General features: G+C 42.7%; 1 protein-coding gene across 2 annotated transcripts in view; it reads left to right on the top strand.

Annotated features, from left to right (window-relative positions):
• LOC147701291 (uncharacterized) overlaps positions 1-20,737 on the top strand; it is a 67,987-nt gene extending 47,250 nt beyond the window's left edge. For both annotated transcript variants that reach the window (XM_086928616.1, XM_086928615.1), the window contains exons 5-6: positions 7,192-7,329; positions 19,897-20,737. In XM_086928616.1, the coding sequence (XP_086784742.1) occupies positions 7,192-7,288 (97 nt within the window). In that variant the 3' untranslated portion in view covers positions 7,289-7,329; positions 19,897-20,737. The remainder of the gene's footprint in view (positions 1-7,191; positions 7,330-19,896) is intronic.
• The last annotated feature ends 474 nt before the right edge of the window (positions 20,738-21,211 follow it).

The raw sequence follows: 21,211 nt of genomic DNA, 5'->3' as shown, positions 1-21,211 counted from the left end.
AGAGTGGGCTAAAGAACGGTGATGGATTAAACCCAGATCTTTTGACTGGGTGTGAGTGTTTGATTGATTCAGATGCTCCGTCCATCACCACCCCCTTTTGTACCGTTTGGCCGGCATAAGTGTGGCAGGGTATGCTCAGACGTCAGTCCCTTGCTCACTTTGCCACTGGATTCAAGCAAGCCGGGCTGAAGACGGCTGGAATGCCAGAAACCGGTCCTCGGAAGCTTGTTTCCGGTCGAGGGAAGACTTGGCTTGGCAGTTCGGGCTGGACTGTTCCCATGAGGCACAGGGTCAGCCATGTCTGAACTGGGGTGGCAGAGTGGGCTAAAGAACGGTGATGGATTAAACCCAGATCTTTTGACTGGGTGTGAGTGTTTGATGGATTCAGATGCTCCGTCCATCACCACCCCCTTTCGTACCGCTTTTGGCCGCCATAAGTGTGGCAGGGTATGCTCAGACGTGAGTCCCTTGCTCACTTTGCCACTGGATTCAAGCAAGCCGGGCTGAAGATGGCTGGAATGCCATAAACCGGTCCTCAGAAGCTTGTTTCCGGTCCAGGGAAGACATGGCTTGGCAGTTCGGGCTGGACTGTTCCCATGAGGCACAGGGTCAGACTGATTTGCATATGGCCATGTCTGAACTGGGGTGGCAGAGTGGGCTAAAGAACGGTGATGGATTAAACCCAGATCTTTTTACTGGGTGTGAGTGTTTGATTGATTCAGATGCTCCGTCCATCACCACCCGCTTTTGTACCGTTTGGCCGCCATAAGTGTGGCAGGGTATGCTCAGACGTCAGTCCCTTGCTCACTTTGCCACTGGATTCAAGCAAGCCGGGCTGAAGACGGCTGGAATGCCAGAAACCGGTCCTCAGAAGCTTGTTTACGGTCAAGGGAACACATGGCTTGGCAGTTCGGGCTGGACTGTTCCCATGAGGCACAGGGTCAGACTGATTTGCATATGGCCATGTCTGCACTAGGGTGGCAGAGTGGGCTAAAGAACAGTGATGGATTAAACCCAGATCTTTTGACTGGGTGTGAGTGTTTGATTGATTCATATGCTCCGTCCATCACCACCCACTTTTGTACCGCTTTTGGCTGCCATAAGTGTGGCAGGGTATGCTCAGACGTGAGTCCCTTGCTCACTTTGCCACTGGATACAAGCAAGCCGGGCTGAAGATGTCTGGAATGCCAGAAACCGGTCCTCAGTAGCTTGTTTCCGGTCCAGGGAAGACATGGCTTTGCAGTTCGGGCTGGTCTGTTCCCATGAGGCACAGGGTCAGACTGATTTGCATATGGCCATGTCTGAACTGGGGTGGCAGAGTTGGCTAAAGAACGGTGATGGATTAAACCCAGATCTTTAGACTGGGTGTGAGTGTTTGATTGATTCAGATGCTCCGTCCATCACCACCTCCTTTTGTACCGCTTCCTTTTTGTGTGGCATAATGTCCGCTACACTTGGCATTCTGATGAATTGATGTCCATGGACAGAGGGTTTGATGTTTTAAAACATGTGGCAGTGTGGAAAGACTGAACTTAAGGTTATGTCTTAGTGATTTCGACATGCAGCATAATGCAATGTTTACAATTAATCAACGTCAGCAGTTTTCACTTCGTTTCACAGACTTATCAAGGTAAATTCAAATATTCGAGCATCCTTTTGAAATTAGGATACTGCTTAGTTTAGATCAGTAAGCAGCCACTCCAGCGGTTTCATTCTATATTGTTCAATGCATGTTCATTTATTTTCTAAGCTTTAGCTTCCTGGTACATCTTTTTAAATATCTATATTCTGTAATCCTGAATTGTACCTTGGTCGCCATATGTAAGTGGGTGGGTGAGGGGGGCTGAAGGTGCAATCAGCACTGCTGAGTATGTCATCCTCGAGGAGAATCTGAACAGAACCACAGACTGTTTATTAAAAACCTGGCAATATTCTAACTTGTGAGGAGATTTGCCTTCGTTTTGCAGTTTGCCTCCGTTGTTTGAGGCAGTGTGTTTCAGTCCGAGTCGGCGTGGTGGAAGGGCAGGAGAATTCCGTGTGTGAGAAGGAGCGGCTTCGCGTGTGAAAGTTGAAGCGTGTTCCGCCTTCCTGCGCATCCACACGACGATCCTTGAGGAGAAAATCCTGCCAGGCTCGGCGGTGACGTCAGTAAAACGCAATGTAAGACGGCATCTGGCGGCCATTTTGGAAAAGTCAGTGAATATTAGTCGTGTTTGTCATCTGCACGGTGATACGCACACCAACACACAGATAAGGAAACAGGCTTTGCTTACATCGGCGAGCAGTTTTAAAAGGGAAATTACCTGCTTGTTAAGGAAATTGTCTTCCCTAAGATTGTGGGCGTGTGGTCAAGATCGATGACACGCACATCTAGGTAGTATATTTACAAATAAACACTACTTAGTGTTGGAGAAAAATAATCACATACAGTTTAAGTGGAAAAAAAAACCTTAACTCTAATTTGACAGCGTAGCTACATTGACTGAATTACTACAGTGTAAAAAATTATTCAGTGGAAACATCTGTGAGGGTGTTCAGTGTAGAAGTGAATTTACAGGAGAATATATATATCATTTCTCCACTACTGATCTTTAAGTGTAAAATTTAGCATAGATAATGGCTACAGGAAATGTTTGGAATCTATCACCACCACAACCTTTCATACCCTCTACTGGTGATGATGCACTTAAATGGGAAGAGTGGAGGGAGTACTTTGAAAATTATTTATCCACTTTTGAGGGGGATGAGGAGTTGACCCCAGAGAAGAAAAAGAAAATCCTACTTCACTGTTTAGGGGCGAAGTCAATGAAAATATATAATAGAATAAACAAAAAAACTAGGCCTGGAGATGTATATAATATTGCATTAGAAGATTTGACTATGTATTTCAAGCCTACTATTTCTATTTCAGTAAACAGATTCAAATTTGTTCAACGCAAGCAAGCACCTAAAGAATCTATAGAGGATTATGTTGCTCAGTTGAAAAACTTAGCACTTACCTGTAGATTTAGGGCATTACATGACAAGCTGGTTCGCGACCAGGTCGTTATGAGATCCTCAAATAAACATGTACAGGAGAAATTGTGGGCAAAGGGTGAATTGCCTTTGGAAGAAGTAGTTGAAATTGTAAAATGTACTGAATTAACAGGAAGATGTGCAAAGGCTGTTTTACTAGAAGAAAAATCCTCTGTTGAGGAAAAATCTACGGTAGCAAAAGTCATAAGTTCAAGGAAAAGTTATAGGAGACCAAGTTCTGGATATGTACAAAATAGAGATGCTGGCCATAAAAATAAGCTTTCAGATGAGAGGAGATGTTATAGATGCGGTAGTAGATACCATCTAGCCAACGACAGATCGTGTCCAGCGGTGAGACAAAAATGTTCTAATTGCAGTATGGTAGGACATTTTGGTGCTATGTGTCCTAAGAAACAAAAAAACAATAGAAATGTAAAAGCAGTAATTTCAGAGGAAGAAGAAAGATTTGCATCTTCTGATGAAGATGACATGAATTTATTTGTGTTGAATGTGGAAGATGGGGTAAACAAAAAAAAGAAACCGATCTGTGAAATGAATATTGGCGGGGTTGATATGTCTATTGTGGCAGATTCGGGCTCCCCATATACTATAGTTAATGAGGAAGTATGGAGGAAGAAATTTGTACCTGTAATAGGGAAGAAATTGATGCAACCAGATGTTTTCCCCAAGTCATTCAATTATGAACCTATTGAAATGTTAGGTTACAGGGAACTTGAGTTCAAATTTAAATCCCGTCAAACGTTTGGCAAACTGTACGTCTCCAAGGTTGGTCCGTCTGTGTTAGGATGGATGGACCAGAGAGAACTAGGTATAATTCTAGATCCAAACAGTCCAGATCCTGACCTCATCTTGCAAACAGAAGAAGAATGTAACAATTTCTACAAAAAAAGGTATCCTGGGATATTTTCAGAGAACATTGGGAAGCTGATAGGTTTCGTCCACGAAATCAAATTAAAGAGGGACGCCGTGCCCTGCATACACAAGTCTAGAAACATACCATTTTCCATCATTGGTGAAGTGGAAAATGAACTTAAAAAGTTGCAGAGGGAGGGCATCATCGAACCGGTGGAACCGGCAGAGTGGGTTTCGCCTTTGGTTGTCACGAAGAAGCCAAATGGCAAGCTCCGTCTATGCATTGATCTACGCGATCTTAATACAAACATTCTAGTGGATCAATTTCCCTTGCCAAAGATTAGCGAGATGCTGTCCCTTACTAATGGTGCAAAATGGTTTTCAACAATTGACCTGAGCTCTGCCTACCACCAGGTTGCATTACATCCCAAAATTAGAAGTCTTACCACATTCGTAACCCCGCTGGGGAGTTTTAGGTTCAAGAGAGTACCTTTTGGGCTGGCCTCTGCCGCGGCCATGTTTCAGAGGTTGATGAGTGAACTCTTCAAAGGAGAAAAAAATCTATTGATTTTCCAAGATGACATCATGGTAACAGGCAAAAGCAGAGGTGAACATGATGCTAAATTCAACAGAGTCTTAGGGTTGCTAGAACATCATGGGCTAACAGCAGACCTGCGCAAATGCAAATTTGCTGCTAATAAAGTCACCTATTTGGGGCATGAAATTGATGGAAATGGTATAAGACCAAAAGAAGAGCTGCTGGCAGCCATTAGGGAAGCCCCTTCACCCAAGAACAAGGATGAGGTCAGAGCATTCTTAGGCCTATCAGAATTTTATGCAAAGTTCGTAAAGAACTTCTCTTCTAAAACCTTACATTTAAGGGAACTCATTAAACAAAAGAATAAATTTGAGTGGAATGCTACCTGTGAAGAGGCATTTAACAGGATAAAAGAAGATATTTGTGGTGCCCCACCCCTTCAAGGGTTTAACCCCTCTTTGAAAAGCATAGTAACTACCGATGCGAGCAACAAGGGGTTGGGCGCAGTACTTTCGCAGGTCAATGGGGAAGGTAAAGAGGTTACCATTGCTTTTGCCTCTCGATCAATCACGCCTACTGAGGTAAGGTATTCGGTGATTGAGAGGGAGGCACTAGCATGTGCATGGGCATTGAACCACTTGGGGATACAACATCACCCTTAGAAGCGATCACAAACCTTTGGTAAAAGTGCTGTCCACAAAGGGTCTCCAAGTTGCCTCCCCAGATTATCAAGGATTTCTATGAAAATGTTAGAGTATAACTATGAGGTTGTATACCTTCCTGGGGTGAAAAACAAGGTGGCGGACTGTCTAAGCCGACCACCTCTACCTAATGATGAAGAACAGGTTTCAGGAATAGACGCTTTCTGTATAGCTAATGTTCTGGAAGAAGTGCATTGTATTTCTGTTGAAGAGTGGACTGAAAAGATGGGAAAAGATGAGGTTTTACATGAGGTAAAAAAATACATAAGAGTGGGCTGGCCTGACAAGAAAAAAATACCTGCTCCATTACGTCCTATTTGGGAACTACTAAACAAATTGTCAGTGGAAGGTGATTTGATTTTAAAGAATGGGAAGGTGGTTCCACCTAAAGAGTTGCGTTCAAAACTCCTGGATATTTGCCATGAAGGGCACCTTGGAATTGGTAAGACCAAGAGTAGAGTAAGAAATTCATACTGGTGGCTAGGGTATGACCTAACATTGAAAGAAGTGTAAGAAATTGTACAGGCTGTGAAAATTCGGATAAGACAAAACAAACATTGAGACTACCTCTTCAACCACTGTCTTGTCCAAACATGCCATGGGTCAGACTAGGTATTGACTTTTGTGGTCCCATCAGAGAAAATGGAGAACTGTTGTATCTGATTGTACTAGTAGACCATTTCTCAAAATGGCCAGAGGTTGAAGTGGTGCAGGATGCTGATGCAAATAGTGTTGTTGTTTTCTTGCGCAACCTTTTCCTAAGGGAGGGCCTTCCAAAATGCATTGTGTCGGACAATGGCCCACAGTTCACTTCTAAAGAGTTTAAAGAGTTTCTGAAGAAACATGGGATAGAGCACAAAACTACGTCTGTCTACCATCCTGCTGGAAATGGCGCAGTAGAAAGATTTATTAGGGTGATTAAAGAAATAATCCAACTGGCAAATCAGAATAACATGTCATGGAGGAAACAAATAATCAAGAATCTTTGGTCATTCCGTGTTACACCATGTGTATCTACAGGCACCAGTCCTTTTGTACTTTTGAGAGGAAAGACTCCAATCACAAAGGATAATGTAAGTTGGGCTACAACAGAAAGAGTGATGTGGTCTCCAGAGGAAATACAGGAGAATGTAAGGAGGTCGCAAACCATAAGTAAGAAATACTATGACAATAGGCATGCAAGTAAAAGAGTTAACATCAAGGAAGGAGACTATGTGAGAGTTAAAAGTGCAAGGATCACCAGAAAGGGAAAAAATCAATACTCTCAACCAATGGAGGTGAAGAAAGTGTTTTGTAATTCTGCCCTTATAAGCGATGGAAAGTCCTGGCATTTTTCTGCTTTATCTTTATGCAAGGAGGGAGAAGGAGTGTGTGATTATAAATATGATCTGGAAAATAATGAAGTTTCCTGTTCTCAGGACTACGATTGGATTCTGGACCGTGATGGAATTGAGGAGTCTCGACCAGAGGGTACCAACGTTGTATCTCTAGGTACTAACGAGGTGTTTTCTGAGATTGAGAACAATTCAGATACCTCACGGTTGGAAGACAGTAGTAGTGGGCAGAGCAAGGTAACATTAGAAGAGTACAGGTGTCAGACCAACAGTGATACTGAGTCTGATTCTGATGATTCTGTTTATGAAGATGTTACGTCTCAGGACGTCAGTTGTGAGTATGAACCCAATGTAAGCCGATATGGAAGAGTAGTAAAGCCTCCAGCTTAATTACAAGATCACGTTTGGGATTAGCTGTGGTTTTCTCTTTTCCCTTCTGCAACCATCTGCTGTCATCCATAGGCTCCCTGGTTGTTTTAGGAAGGGAGATGTGTTGTGTTTAAATAAACTATTGCTTGGTCTATGAATGAACGCGCGACATGTTCTCTGCACGCGCTGCCTGCCGGTGCATTATGACGTCAGGGTGTTCTACCTGACCACCGGCAGGTTGACAGTTAGAATGACAGTTGCTCGCCAGTGGCACTTGCTATCAGACGTATCTTTGGTGTCAGGTGTTTTCTTACATTAAAGACTTTACTACTTACCCGCATCCTGTCATCTTTACATCTAGGTCAGGAAATACGAACAGCACATTGGAAAAAGGGTCAATTCCCAACGACTATGAAGAAGCTGAGAAGACTAACTCTAGTGAGCAGCCTCCAAAGTAGGTTCCTGCCGCAGGCGCAATTTCAGGACACTCCGAGAGCACGTGAGTAATTCTTCAGACCCTCTCCTAGAACATCTGTCTCCATCTGGCTCATCTAGAGTAGTTATTCTTTCCTTTTATCTCTATTGACCTTTCCCTCTTCATTCCACCTACATAATTTTCAGCATCGGCTTGAGTTATTTCATCACCTCGCTTAGTACCTTTTTCCTTCCCAATCCTTCCCCTCTTTTCTTTTACCTATTAACCCTAGTCATCCTCGTTCAATAATGTCATCTCATCTATCTCCAACATTAAGACCACCAGCTCTCACCCAGCCCTTAATCTTTTCATCATTATCCTCCACCCCTGCCTTGCCCCTCTCTAGAATTATTCTGTTCCACTGCCTGCCATTCTCAATAATCCTGATCCAGAACTTGTCTTACTATAATGTTCTCTTTATCCATCCTAACTCCTTTCTCCTGTTCTTTCTCTGTCGTTTCATCCTACTTCCGTGTGCCAACCATCTCTTTGCATTCACCTTTACACCTTGTTTTCATTATTTAGTAGACAGCTGAATTGCACAAACTTTCATTATTAAAGCTGAGTATATTTAACTAATCAAAAATTGAATTCGAGGAAATGTAGGCCACAATTAACGATATGAATAAATGCACAAGACGTTTGCACAATGTCACCTGAAAGATAGTACAAAATCAGCACTGCAATTAGAGTCAAAAACCCCCAAAATTGAACAGCATGTAACAAGAGAAGCACATGATCAGCCACAACACTAGAGATAACATCCATAATGGGAATAAGGGGCATATTTATCAAAGGTTTTTCACTACTCTTGTGCCACGCAAGGGGACGCAGGACGACACAAAACCTAAAATGAGATTTACAAGCCACATTTAAGGAGTTTGCATGGGATTTTGCGTGGTGAGGTTTTTTGAAGGGTAATGTGATGGGTAAATATATTGGGTGGTATGGGTGTTTTTATGGTTTAGGAGTTGGTTAGGTTATAGGGTGGTAAGGTTATTTACGGAGTTTAGGTGTGGGCAAGGGTATAGGATAGTAAGTGAGTTTTTTAGATTTATGGGGTGGGTAAGGATATTGGGTGGGAAGGGTGTTTTAAGCGTTTAATGGTGGGTAAGAGTATTTGGTGGTAGGTGTGATTTTAGGGTTAGGGGTGAGTAAGGGAATAGGAGGGTTGCAAGTGCACGTGGAGTGCTAACTCGATATATATACATATATATATTGGAGGAAGTACAATAACCCTAAGTCACACATATATATATATATATATATATATATATATATATATATATATATATATATATATATATATATATATATATATATATATATATATATATATATATATATATATATATATATATATATATATATATATATATATATATATATATATATGTGTGACTTAGGGTTATTATATATATATATATATATATATATATATATATGTACACATTTTTCATATCAGAGGGGTGTTTTTCTATGGACTTTGCGTGCCTGCTAGTGGTGTGAAAGAGGCCCGTTCTCCAAAGTGGCGGGAGTAGTGCTGGCATCAGCTGTGCAGCTTGTTTTCGGACTAAGGTATTGGAGCAACTCCTGCCCACCTCGAGTGTGTGTCAAGCCAGGGATTGCAGCTCGTGACTTCATTAGGAGTCAAATGCACTGTTAGTTTGACTCGCGGCCTGGCTGACATTTGCACAAGGGGCTAGAACGTTAAAGGGGACTCAAGGAAACCTGAGGACTTCAATTTACACCGGGATTCTTCATTTGAATTTACCGCACCTTTGCCCTGAATAGTTCCTTCCTCATGTAACATCCAATTGCGAACAATGCCTTATGGGAATTGTAGTGAAGCTTGGGCCGTAGTGGCAATGCGACCATGTGACTTGAGATTATTATACATCCTCCAATGGTGGTCCTGCAGAATACTTAAAGGTGTTGATTGTGAAATACCGAGAGGAGATGCTAGTGAGACTAAAGGGAAAGGAAGATATAATCAAACGCCGAAAAGCCTACAAATTTCAAAGGGATCGGCTAGATTATGAAAATGGACAAATCTTTACCTTCGCTAAAAAATACGACAACATTAAGAAAACACAACCCAACAAGGGAAGTGGACTCTCACAAGCAACTACCTCATCAGGGCCAGCCAGAACAGAGAGCCTTTCCTCTTTTGAAGCAATATCGAGCATTGAAAGTGGGTCAGACAATGAGCAAAGCAGAATTCAACGGGTGGGGTTTCGCAAATTCACTCCAGCCCAAGAACTGGAGGTGGTTCAACAGGACAGGAAGCAGACCCTACGCTCTGGTGCGCAAAATGCTGCAAGAAACAAAGCACAAACACCAAACGTGCAGCAAGGAGGAAGCACAACAAATGCAAGCGCGCAAAAGAAACCGCAAAAAAAACAACTAACGCGCAATCAATGGAATCGGCGCTAGCCTCTTCCTGCAACACCAATAGTACAACTGAACCTCCAACTGTCGTTAATTTAACTGATCTAATCTTGACAACCAAGGAAACTGAAATACTATCCTTAGGTTTATCCTATAGTGCAAGAGCAAACTTTGACTATGCGGACACCAAAATAGAACTGTTTAAATATGTCCGCAAACTCAAGTTACGCAAATACAATATGGGACGCAAACCGGCGGTACTGCCCATCACAGCTGGCACGATTTTACAACATACTACTGTTTCAATGTTAGATGAGAGTCTCCTAACTACAATAATTGATATGCAAACGGAACCCACGTCATCACAGTCAGACCCGGGCTCGGGCCATGAACAATTTTCTACAACCACTAACTTCAAGCCCAAATCGAAATTTTGTCCATTAATGATCAAGGACAATTTGGACCAATTTCATGATAAGGTTGCACAAGAACTAAGAGAATTTTACCTTAAACGTAACGAGTTCACCAATAAACACAAATATCAAGACTTTGCTTACCACCAATGTGTCAAAAAATTAAAGAGTAACACAAAGGTGGTAATAAGACAATCCGACAAAGGCGGAAATGTTGGGCCCGATTCACAGAATAAACTTACTACTTTTGGCATTCACAGAATGCACTTACTACTTTTGGTATTCACAGAATGAACTTACTCATTTCGGTATTCACAGAAGTTAGGACTACTAACTTTAGGACTCCTAAATGTCTTCTGTGAATACCGAAAGTCTTAAAATTACGATTTCTCTCAATTTAGTAGTAGTAAAGTTAGGACTACTAACTTTAGGATGCCTAAATGCCTTCTGTGAATACCGAAAGTCTTAAAATTACAATTTTTCTTAATTTAGTAGTAGTAAAGTTAGGAGTCCTAACTTTACTACTACTAAATTGAGAAAAATCCTAATTTTAAGACTTTCGGTATTCACAGAAGGCATTTAGGAGCCCTAAAGTTAGGAGTCCTAAATTTACTACTACTAAATTGAGAAAAATCGTAATTTTAAGACTTTCGGTATTCACAGAAGGCATTTAGGCGTCCTAAAGTTAGTAGTCCTAACTTTACTACTACTAAATTGAGAAAAATCCTAATTTTAGGACTTTCGGTATTCACAGAAGGCATTTAGGAGTCCTAAAGTTAGTAGTCCTAACTTTACTACTACTAAATTGAGAAAAATCCTAATTTTAAGACTTTCGGTATTCACAGAAGGCATTTAGGAGTCCTAAAGTTAGTAGTCCTAACTTCTGTGAATACCGAAATGAGTAAGTTCATTCTGTGAATACCAAAAGTAGTAAGTGCATTCTGTGAATGCCAAAAGTAGTAAGTTCATTCTGTGAATCGGGCCCGTTGTTCTGTGGCCTCTCCAGATGTATCTTGATGAGGCGATGGGCCAATTGAATGATCGCACATGTTATCGAAGGGCGTATCATAATGAGGTCACGATGGCAAAAAAGCAAATACATTCAAAACTTATGGCATGGAGGAGTGCCGGAGTGATTACGATGGACGAATATAAGTTCATGAAAAACGACAATCCCATCACTCCTGTCATCTATTTTATCCCCAAGATTCACAAGAACAATACCGTGCCACCAGGACGTCCAATCATTTCCGCGTGCAATAGTATATTGGAAAACTCAAGTAAATATGTGGATTATTTCCTCCAAGACTTTGTTAAATCTTTGCCATCTTTTGTACTAGACACAAGTGACTTTCTTAGAAAAGTGTATGATGTGCAATGGAAATCGAGTTACCTGTTGATAGCTTTAGATGTGTCTGCATTATACACCAGAATACACCACAGGGACGGCCTTAGAGCAGTGCAACACTATCTCAATGCCAGGCCAGAAGGATGTAGGACTCATTGGCGCATGATCATTGATATGATCACCTTGTGTCTAGAAAATAATTTCTTTCTATTTGGGAAACAATATTTTCAGCAAATTAGAGGAGTAGCGATGGGGGCCTGCTTCTCTCCCAGTTATGCCTGTTTGCACATGGGGTACTGGGAGGAGCAGGTCCTATCGGTTAACTACTCGGAGATCATGGCTACAAAGTCATTTTATGGTTAAGGTACATAGACGACCTTTTCGTGATCTGGGACGGAAGTTCACAAGAAGCTAAGGGGTTCATTAACAGTCTGAATGTAAATAATATGAATCTCCAATTCACTAGTCAGATCAGTGAGACTTCCATCAGCTTTTTAGATGTGGAAATCGTTGTAAGTGGAGGAAAACTGGAAACCAGGCTATTTAGAAAAGAAACAGCAGGCAACAGTATCCTCCACTCAGGGAGCAACCATCCTGCCCACTTTATCAGGAGCATACCTTATGGTGAGATGCTCCGCATCAGGTGGATTTGTAGCACTGAAGATGGGTGTCTGTCAGCGCAGCAAGAGTGTGCGGCTGGATTCAGTAAAAGAGGGTATAGCCAAAACATAATAGCGAGGGCCATGAACCGTGCAAATGCACAGTCAAGATCCTCTTTATTAGCCGTCACTGCCAGTGCCCCTACTACAACCATCATGACAGGTTCCATTGCAGTACAGACAACAAATCAAAAAGAGGAGAACATAACTAGATTGATTTTAACTTACAGCAACTAGCACCACACCATTAGAAACATCATCAAACGCAACTGGTCACTTATTACTAGCGATCCAGTTTTAGGTAATCAATTCAAGGGGGCTCCCTTGATTGCCTATAAGCGGGCAAGATCATTGGGCAATTGCCTGGTTTCAAGCAGTCCTGAAACCCGAGTAGAGACTCAATGGATGGATAAGAGCAAAGGGTTCTTACGCTGTCCAACTTGCAAGGCTTGCAAGAATGGAGTCAGTAGGAAGGAATATATCACGCCTTTCAACAAAATACCGACTACCATCAGGTATAAGTTGACGTGCCGTACTGAATACGCCGTGTATGTGTTGGAGTGCCCCTGTGACCTACGTTATGTGGGAAGTACGAGGCCACAAGTACATAAACGGATACTCCAACACCTAAGGGCCATCACGAATGGCGACACGGCGTACCCGGTAGCACGGCACTTCGAGTTGATGCACAACAAAAAGGCCGCTGATTTGCGCTACTTTGTGATAGACACTGTCCCTCCACAGAGAAGGGGCGGTGACCGTGACCTATTACTGCGCAGACTGGAAACTCGCCACATTATCCTACTAGACACTAAGAGCCCGAATGGACTCAACGCAGGGGAGGACTGCCACACTTATCTGTAACTTTAATCAATCTATCGAGAATTCCAGTTGAGCAACACTTTAAGTAACATAGTATCAGCCTCAGACCAAATATCACATTTTAACATCACAATTTTTCTTTATTATTCACGGGGTTGCACAATTAGCTCGGAGTCCATAAATGATTCAACTTTTAGCATTGTATATGTTAGTAGGCAAAATTGGTACATGACAGGAGTAGTACAAGTAATATACCAGACTTGCAAACAGATGTATATATTATATATTTATGATCATTCAAATTGTCTGTGTCTTGCATTATGCAACGACTGCTCCTTTAATATGCACTTTCTCACATAGCGCAAAATCTTTAAGAAAGGGTTTTGGGCTTTAAGAAAATTGGTTATAGAACTGACTTATTGCTGCTAGAGAGAATCAACTATGTGTGTATATAAATGAATTTTTTAAATGAGTATATATTTATATGTATTTATTTATTTATTGATTTTAAATTCATTGCACAATAAGATTCAATTGCATATTTTGTACCAAATTTTAATAATTTTGTATGTCCAAATGATTATTGACTGTGTCCTACTTACGCTTATGTATATCAATGCATTTATGCAGTAACTTATTTCGACAGAACGCTTTCTATGTCTATGCCGTTACTTTTGATTGGCTCTGAGTAATTTAAAAAGAGCACGCCCGCCTTGTAACGTTGTCATGTGATCAAGGTGCTGTTGGCACCGAAACGCGTCATGGCGGAGTGGTGATGAGCGATTAAATAAAATATACCACTACTCACAGATATCGGGTTTGCTTCGTCTGTCCTGCTGCTGCTGCATGCTGCTGCCGACATTCTATGCCGAATATATATATATATATATATATATATATATATATATATATATATATATATATATACATATGTACACATTTTTCATATCAGAGGGGTGTTTTTCTATGGACTTTGCGTGCCTGCTAGTGGCGTGAAAGAGGCGCGCTCTCCAAAGTGGCGGGAGTAGTGCTGGCATCAGCTGTGCAGCTTGTTTTCGGACTAAGGTATTGGAGCAACTCCTGCCCACCTCGAGTGTGTGTCAAGCCAGGGATTGCAGCTCGTGACTTCATTAGGAGTCAAATGCACTGTTAGTTTGACTCGCGGCCTGGCTGACATTTGCACAAGGGGCTAGAACGTTAAAGGGGACTCAAGGAAACCTGAGGACTTCAATTTACACCGGGATTCTTCATTTGAATTTACCGCACCTTTGCCCTGAATAGTTCCTTCCTCATGTAACATCCAATTGCGAACAATGCCTTATGGGAATTGTAGTGAAGCTTGGGCCGCAGTGGCAATGCGACCATGTGACTTGAGGTTATTATACATCCTCCAATGGTGGTCCTGCAGAATACTTAAAGGTGTGGGTGATCTACATCCTGGTAGCAGTGGCATCTGACGAAGGCTACTAATGTCGAAATGCATTATGCCAAATGCTGTCTGAATAAAAGGTTTCCAAGTCTTCCACAAAGTTGCCTCTTACCTTTTCAAATCGGAGGGGTGTTTTTCTATGGACTCTGCGTGCCCGCCAGTGGCGTGAAAGAGGCCCTGTTCTTCAAAGTGGTGGGAGTATTTTCACAGTGATTCTTCATGTGAATTTACTGCGCCTTTGCCCTGAATAGTTCCTTCCACCTGCGAACAATGCACTGTAGTAGGCCACACAGCCCCCTTCTTAAAAAACACAATTAAAAAAACAGGATTGCACCGGGGGCCAAGCTGCCTCCTTGCTGCATTCTGCAAACGCGCCCCCTGGCATGTTTGCAGATGGAAAACAAATTACCCTTGAATACTGGGGGTCCCTGGGGGCCGATTAGGCCACCAGGATCCTCCAGTATGTGCCAGGGGGCTGCGTAGCAGAGAGGTGTTCTGAGGCCATGCCCCTTTTTACACCTCTCTGCAATGCAGCACTGTGGCGCTTAATGGAAGTAGCTGGTGGGGTAGTTGCACCCCAGGGACCCTCAGGATTCAAGGGGGGTTAATCCCCAACTTAAAACGTGCCACGGGCGCGTTTGCACAGTGGTGAAGGGAGGGGGCGGGGCCTGAGGTGACATGTGTGCAAACACACCCTGTGGCATGTTTTAAGTTGAGGAATTTATTCCTCTTCAATCCTGAGGGTCCCTGGGGGCCAACTAACTCATCAGTTACCTCCAGTAAGCACCACAGAGCTACGTTGCTGAGTGTTGTTAAAAAGGGCGTGGCCTCTGAACACCTCTCTGCAACGCTGCTCTCTGGCGCATACTGGAGGTACCTGATGGGCAGTTGGCGCCCAGGGACCCTCAGGATTGAGGAGGAATTAATTTTCCAACTTAAAATGCGCCACAGGGCGTGTTTGCAGACATGTCATTTCAGGCCACGCCCCCTTCCTTCACCATTGTGCAAATGCACCCCATGGCGAGTTGTATGTTGGGAAATTAATTCTTTTTCAATACTGAGGGTCCCTGAGGGCCAACTAGCCCAACAGGTATCTCCAGTAGGCGCCAGGGAGCTGCGTTGCAGACAGGTGTTCAGATGCCACACCCCTATTTAAAACTCTCGGCAACACAGCTCTGTGGAGCTTACTGGAGGTCTCTAGTGGGCTAGTTTGACCCTAGGGACCCTTAGGATTTAAGGGGACTTAATCGCTAAACTTAGAACGGCCTCAAGGTGCGTTTACACAGTTGTGAAGGGAGAGGACGGGGCCTGAGGTGATGTGCGCAAACACGCTCTGTGGCACCTTTTAAGTTGGGGACATAATTCCCCTTCAATCCTGAGGGACCCTGGGGGCAACTAGCCCACCAGGTGCTTCCAGTAAGCACCACGGCACTGCCTTGCAGAGAGGTGGTGCAGACCGTGCCCCTTTTTACACCTCTCTGCAATGGCGCTTACTGGAGGTACATAGTGGTCTATTTTGCCCCTAGGGACCCTCAGGATTCAAGGGGACTTATTCTCCCAACGTAAAATGCCACAGGGCGTGTTTACACAGTGGGAAAGGGGCGGGACGGGGCCTGAGGTGATGTGTGCAAACATGCCCTATGGCGCTTTTTAAGTTGGGGAAATAATTCCCCTTCCATCCTGAGGGCCCCTAGGGGCTAATTAGCCCTTCATGTGCTTCCAGTAAGTGCCACTGCACTGCGTTGCTGAGAGGTGGGCTAGGCCGTGCCCCTTTTTACATCTCTCTGCAACGCAGCTCTGTGGCACTTACTGGAGGTACCTAGTAGGCTACTTGGACCCTAGGGATTCAAGGGGCCTTAATCTCTAAACTTAAAACGGCCACAGGGCGCGTTCACACAGTGGTGAAGGGAGGGGACAGGGCCTGAGGTGACGTGTGCAAAAACGCCCTGTGGCGCCTTTTAAGTTGGGGAAATAATTCTACTTCAATCCTGAGGGACCCTGGTGGCCAACTAGTCGACCAGGTGCTTCCAGTAAGCGCCACGGTGCTGTGTTACAGAGAGGTAGTCTAGGCTGTGCCCCTTTTTACACCTCTCTGCAACACAGCTCTGTGGCGCTTATTGGAGGTACGTAGTGGGCTAGTTGGACCCCAGGGTCCCTCATGATTCAAGGGGACTTTATCCCCCAACTTAAAATGTCCACAGGGCGTGTTTGCACATATGTTAACTCAGGGTCCCACCTCCCTTAACCAGTGTGTAAAGGCACCCTGTGGCATGTTTTAAGAGGTAGTTTTAATCCCCATGCCCTATTACATACTGGGGGCTTACAGAGGAGGTCATGCTAATCACAGGCGGACCCCAACGCATAGTGTTCCCTGGTGTATGTAGGTGTTTTCACTGTATTCTAAGAACCTTTTAACAGAGCACTGGCTCTAGTGCTGGTTAGTCAGACTCAGTTCCCACCAGTATCCGTCTGAAAAAGTTGCCAGTACAGGATGATTTTGCAACAAGGCTTATTTCTGCTCGTCATAGAAATTCCCCCATTATAGTTAGTTCAGCTAATTATTACTTGTGTGCTTGCAATGCACTGCTGATGACGTCACATATTACATCACTCATGACATGGTCAGGGACATCACTCATTACATCACCGATGACATATCAAATTACATCACTGATGACATCATCCTTGTGATAGAGTGGGAGACCTCCTCATACCCTAATATAACCTTTGATACACACACTCAAAAATACAAACTAACATTTTCAAAACAATGCACATACCAAACCAGTTACAACACATCTATTCCGTAATTCCAAGATCTACAATCAATCAATCAATCACAGCATTTGTATAGCGCGCTACTCACCCGGAAGGGTCTCAAGGCGCTTGGGGGAAGGGGTCCGCTACTGCTCGAACAGCCAGGTCTTGAGTTGTCTCCTGAAGGCGAGGTGGTCCTGGGTCAGCCGAAGGTGGATGGGGAGGGAGTTCCATGTCTTGGCCGCCAGGTAGGAGAAGGATCTGCCTCCGGCGGTGGCTCTTCGGATGCATGGTACAGTGGCGAGAGCGAGGCTGGTAGACCGTAGCTGGCGGGTGGGCGTGTAGAAGGTCAGGCGGTCGTTGAGGTACTTGGGGCCCAGGTTGAAGAGAGACTTGTGTGCGTGGGTGAGGAGCCTGAACGTGATCCTCTTGTCGACGGGGAGCCAGTGCAGGTCCCTCAGGTGGCCGGAGATGTGGCTGCGTCGGGGGATGTCCAGAATGAGTCAGGCGGAGGCGTTCTGGATGCGTTGGAGTCTTTTCTGTAGCTTGACTGTGGTTCCGGCGTAAGGGTGTTTCCGTAGTCCAGTCGGCTGGTGACGAGGGCCTGGGTGACCGTCTTCCTGGTTTCGGTCAGGATCCATCGGAAGATCTTGCGAAGCATGTGAAGGGTGTGAAAGCATGATGAGGATACGGCGTTGACTTGTCTGGTCATCGAGAGGGAGGAGTCCAGGATGAAGCCCAGACACATCCACTCATTCATCAGCAGTCCTATACAGTCACTCATACATGTATTCACTCATCATATGTACTCATTCACCTATACATCCTGTTACACACCGCAGCTCATCTATAGAGTTACTCACACACATACTCACTCATGCAAACAAAGTATCAAACATCCATTTACTTGCATATACAGTTATACACACACTACCACACTTACTTCTACCGAAACTTACACATACTTACTCTCTTAAACAATCACTTATAGAAACCTTATAGAAACACCTACTTATTTCTACAGGAACTCTTCCACTCTCTCACTCTCACATATACTCACTTATATACACCAATACTCACATATACTAGTTTAAAACATAGGTAGTTACTCATAAAGACCCTATTGAGCAGTCATTCACTGACTAACACACCCATACACACTGTCATCCACCTATACAGTTCTGCATACATGCTGTCTTCCACACATACAAACAGTGAGTCACTCATTCATTCTTCTATGAACTAAGTAATACCCCCCACCGAACCATAAAGACACTCAGAAACTCATACTGATACTCAAAAAACCAACTAATAACCCATATAGACACTCATGTAGCTACTCACTAACCCATGCAGCCACATATACACAAAGTGAGAGACTGATACAGATATTTACATATTTAACCCCTTTAGTGCTAAGGCAATATTAATATTCCACTCTAATTTCCATTGAAATGAATGGTAAGTGCATGACGAGTTACCCTTGTCATTAGCATCCAAGGGGTTAAACATTACTCACTAACCCATGTATTCACTAAAATACACTTAGACAGTTATACAATCAAGTTTACAAACAAATCATCCATTTAGACTCTTATATACCCATTTATTCTTCCATCGACCTTGAGATGTACAAATATAAACATATTTATTTGTCAGAAAAACACACATTCACTGGATGATGTCATCAGTGATGTCATTTGATATGTCAGCAGTGATGTCATGAGTGATGTCACTGACCATGTCATGAATGATGTAATATGTGATGTCATCAGCAGTGCATTGCGGGCACGCGAGTTATAGTTAGCTGCACTAAGTATAACAGGGGAATTTCTATGGTTTTGTACGAGTGAAATGTCCGGCTAACTATAACACTCCTGGAACTTATGTTTTTTTTGTGAATTTCTAAGGCTTTTTAAATGCTAAAACCTACTTTTTTCAGTGAATATATATAGACACATATATATAAAGACATACACATATATATATACATATATAAATCCACACATATAAAGTAAGTTGAACCACTACTATATAAATAGTAGTGGTTTAACTTTATATATACTTACCTTGCATTGTAAAGGCATCGATTTGAAAGGTACATGCATGGTGAAAGCTGGCGTGGTAAAGGGTACATGGTAAAGGCATGCATTGTACATAAACATGGTTTGTAAAGTATTACCACTATTTATACAGCACAAAACTAGCTGTTTAGGTTTAGAACTTTCCATGAAGGCTTACCTTGAAAGCATCTTAAAACCTGGCTTTTAACTCCGCCTTGAGTGTTTATTTCTCGGAGGGACAGGCTTTCATTCTCTTATACTGAATTTTAGCGTTGAGATGCCTTTTGAGGTGGTTGTTGCACTTTGCTATGGCCAACTTTATTTATTCATTAATATTGAAAGCACAAGACCCTTTCTACTAATGTTGCCTATTTCGCAGAGTTTCAATAAAAGTCTGTATTTAGAATTTTATGGTAAGAGAAAGTTTGCCCTCCACCAGACTATTCACATGTTCTAGGAAAGTCCACTGATAGACTCGCCTCTGGTTTTGGCACGTACTCCAGCAATCTGAAAATTCCCCATTATCAGTCAACTGTGAAACAGGTCCTGAAGGTTTGTGTGGGAAAATAGCAGAATTCCAGGTGGAGGCTACACAGGGATAAAAGAAGCATTATTAGAATAATCATAATTAAAAGGTTATCCTTATAATTTACGTTCCACTTGAGCATACCATGTTCCTAATAAAATTCCTCCTCTGATTCCTTCACAGCACGGACCGTGTCAGCGCGTGAGATTAAGGCCTGCAGACTGAAGGACACAGGAAAACTACTCTGCAGGAACCTTTGAGAGCACTCTTTCATTAACATGTGACTTGCTACAGACACCTTATTACAGAATTCATCCCCTAGCATTTTAAGGAGTACAGAGAAAAGACGACGGGAGCAGAATAGCAAAAGTTGAGACCACTATTTTACTTTTTAGGGTTTAACTTGTATCTTCAGAGGTATCATTTGCAGAGCCCCAAGAGGTATGGATTCTTCTATGCAGAAAGCCCAAATGTGGGCCTTGAGCATGACTACGGATCTCCACTAGGGGCACCTTCTTAAAGACTACAATAATTTCTTAATGCAATAGTATTAGTGGGTTTTCTTCTCTTATCCTATAAGTCTACAATATTTATCCAGAACATGATTTAGCCAGTGCAGCACGTATATCATTGGTTAGGCTGCTGATGGCTGTGAGCAGAGGAACATGATACAATCATTTTATAGTCTTAGCCAAGACACAGAATAGCAAGCTGTGAAAACGATTCATTTACAGGATTAAACATAACCACTTACAAAGCCAACAGATCTGGATTATACAGAGACTTGTATACAAAGGCATTCACGTAAAGTGGGAAACATAAATGGAGTGAGGCATGACGCCCTTGTATCATTAGAAACACGGTGCAGTTCAATATTTTATTGTTACTTGTAATGCAAATTACAGGAAAAGTGAGATATGATCATAACAAAAAAGTAAAAGGAACTTAAAATATGTTTACGGGAGAATTATATTCTTATACGTTTAAAGTTTTTTATGGTATTCCTAATAAAATATGAACTAGACTATGTAAAAGTTGCACTGTTAATTTAAAGTAGAAGGATTCTGTTGAAGTAGATATTAAAATGGAGAAGCATACTTATTTCTATGGAGAGCGTGATTCACAAAAAAAGACGCTGCCACTTGCCATACGTTTACACTTTTTGCAAATTCACAAACAAAAGCAAGGCACTGGAATGCCATGTGGGGTTTATGTAGTGTGTGATTGTAATACAGAAAGACTGTGGGCATATTATCATGATCGCCGATAAAATTATCGCTGTTTTAGCGGCAGAAAACTGTCGCTAAAACGGCAGTAATGAGCTTGATAATATGCTCTATGGAATTCCAATTGAAGCCCATGTTAAATGTCCTTCACATTTAATATGGGCTTCAATTGGAATTCCACAGAGCATATTGGGCCAGATGTAGGAGCCCTAATACCGGTCGGTAACGGCCGAATTTGTCCGTTACCGACCGGTATTAGGGTTTCCAGATGT

The sequence above is a fragment of the Lissotriton vulgaris genome, chromosome 7, assembly GCF_964263255.1.
Source record: "Lissotriton vulgaris chromosome 7, aLisVul1.2, whole genome shotgun sequence".
NCBI lineage: Eukaryota > Metazoa > Chordata > Amphibia > Caudata > Salamandridae > Lissotriton > Lissotriton vulgaris.
This window is presented reverse-complemented; position numbering and strand designations above follow the sequence as displayed.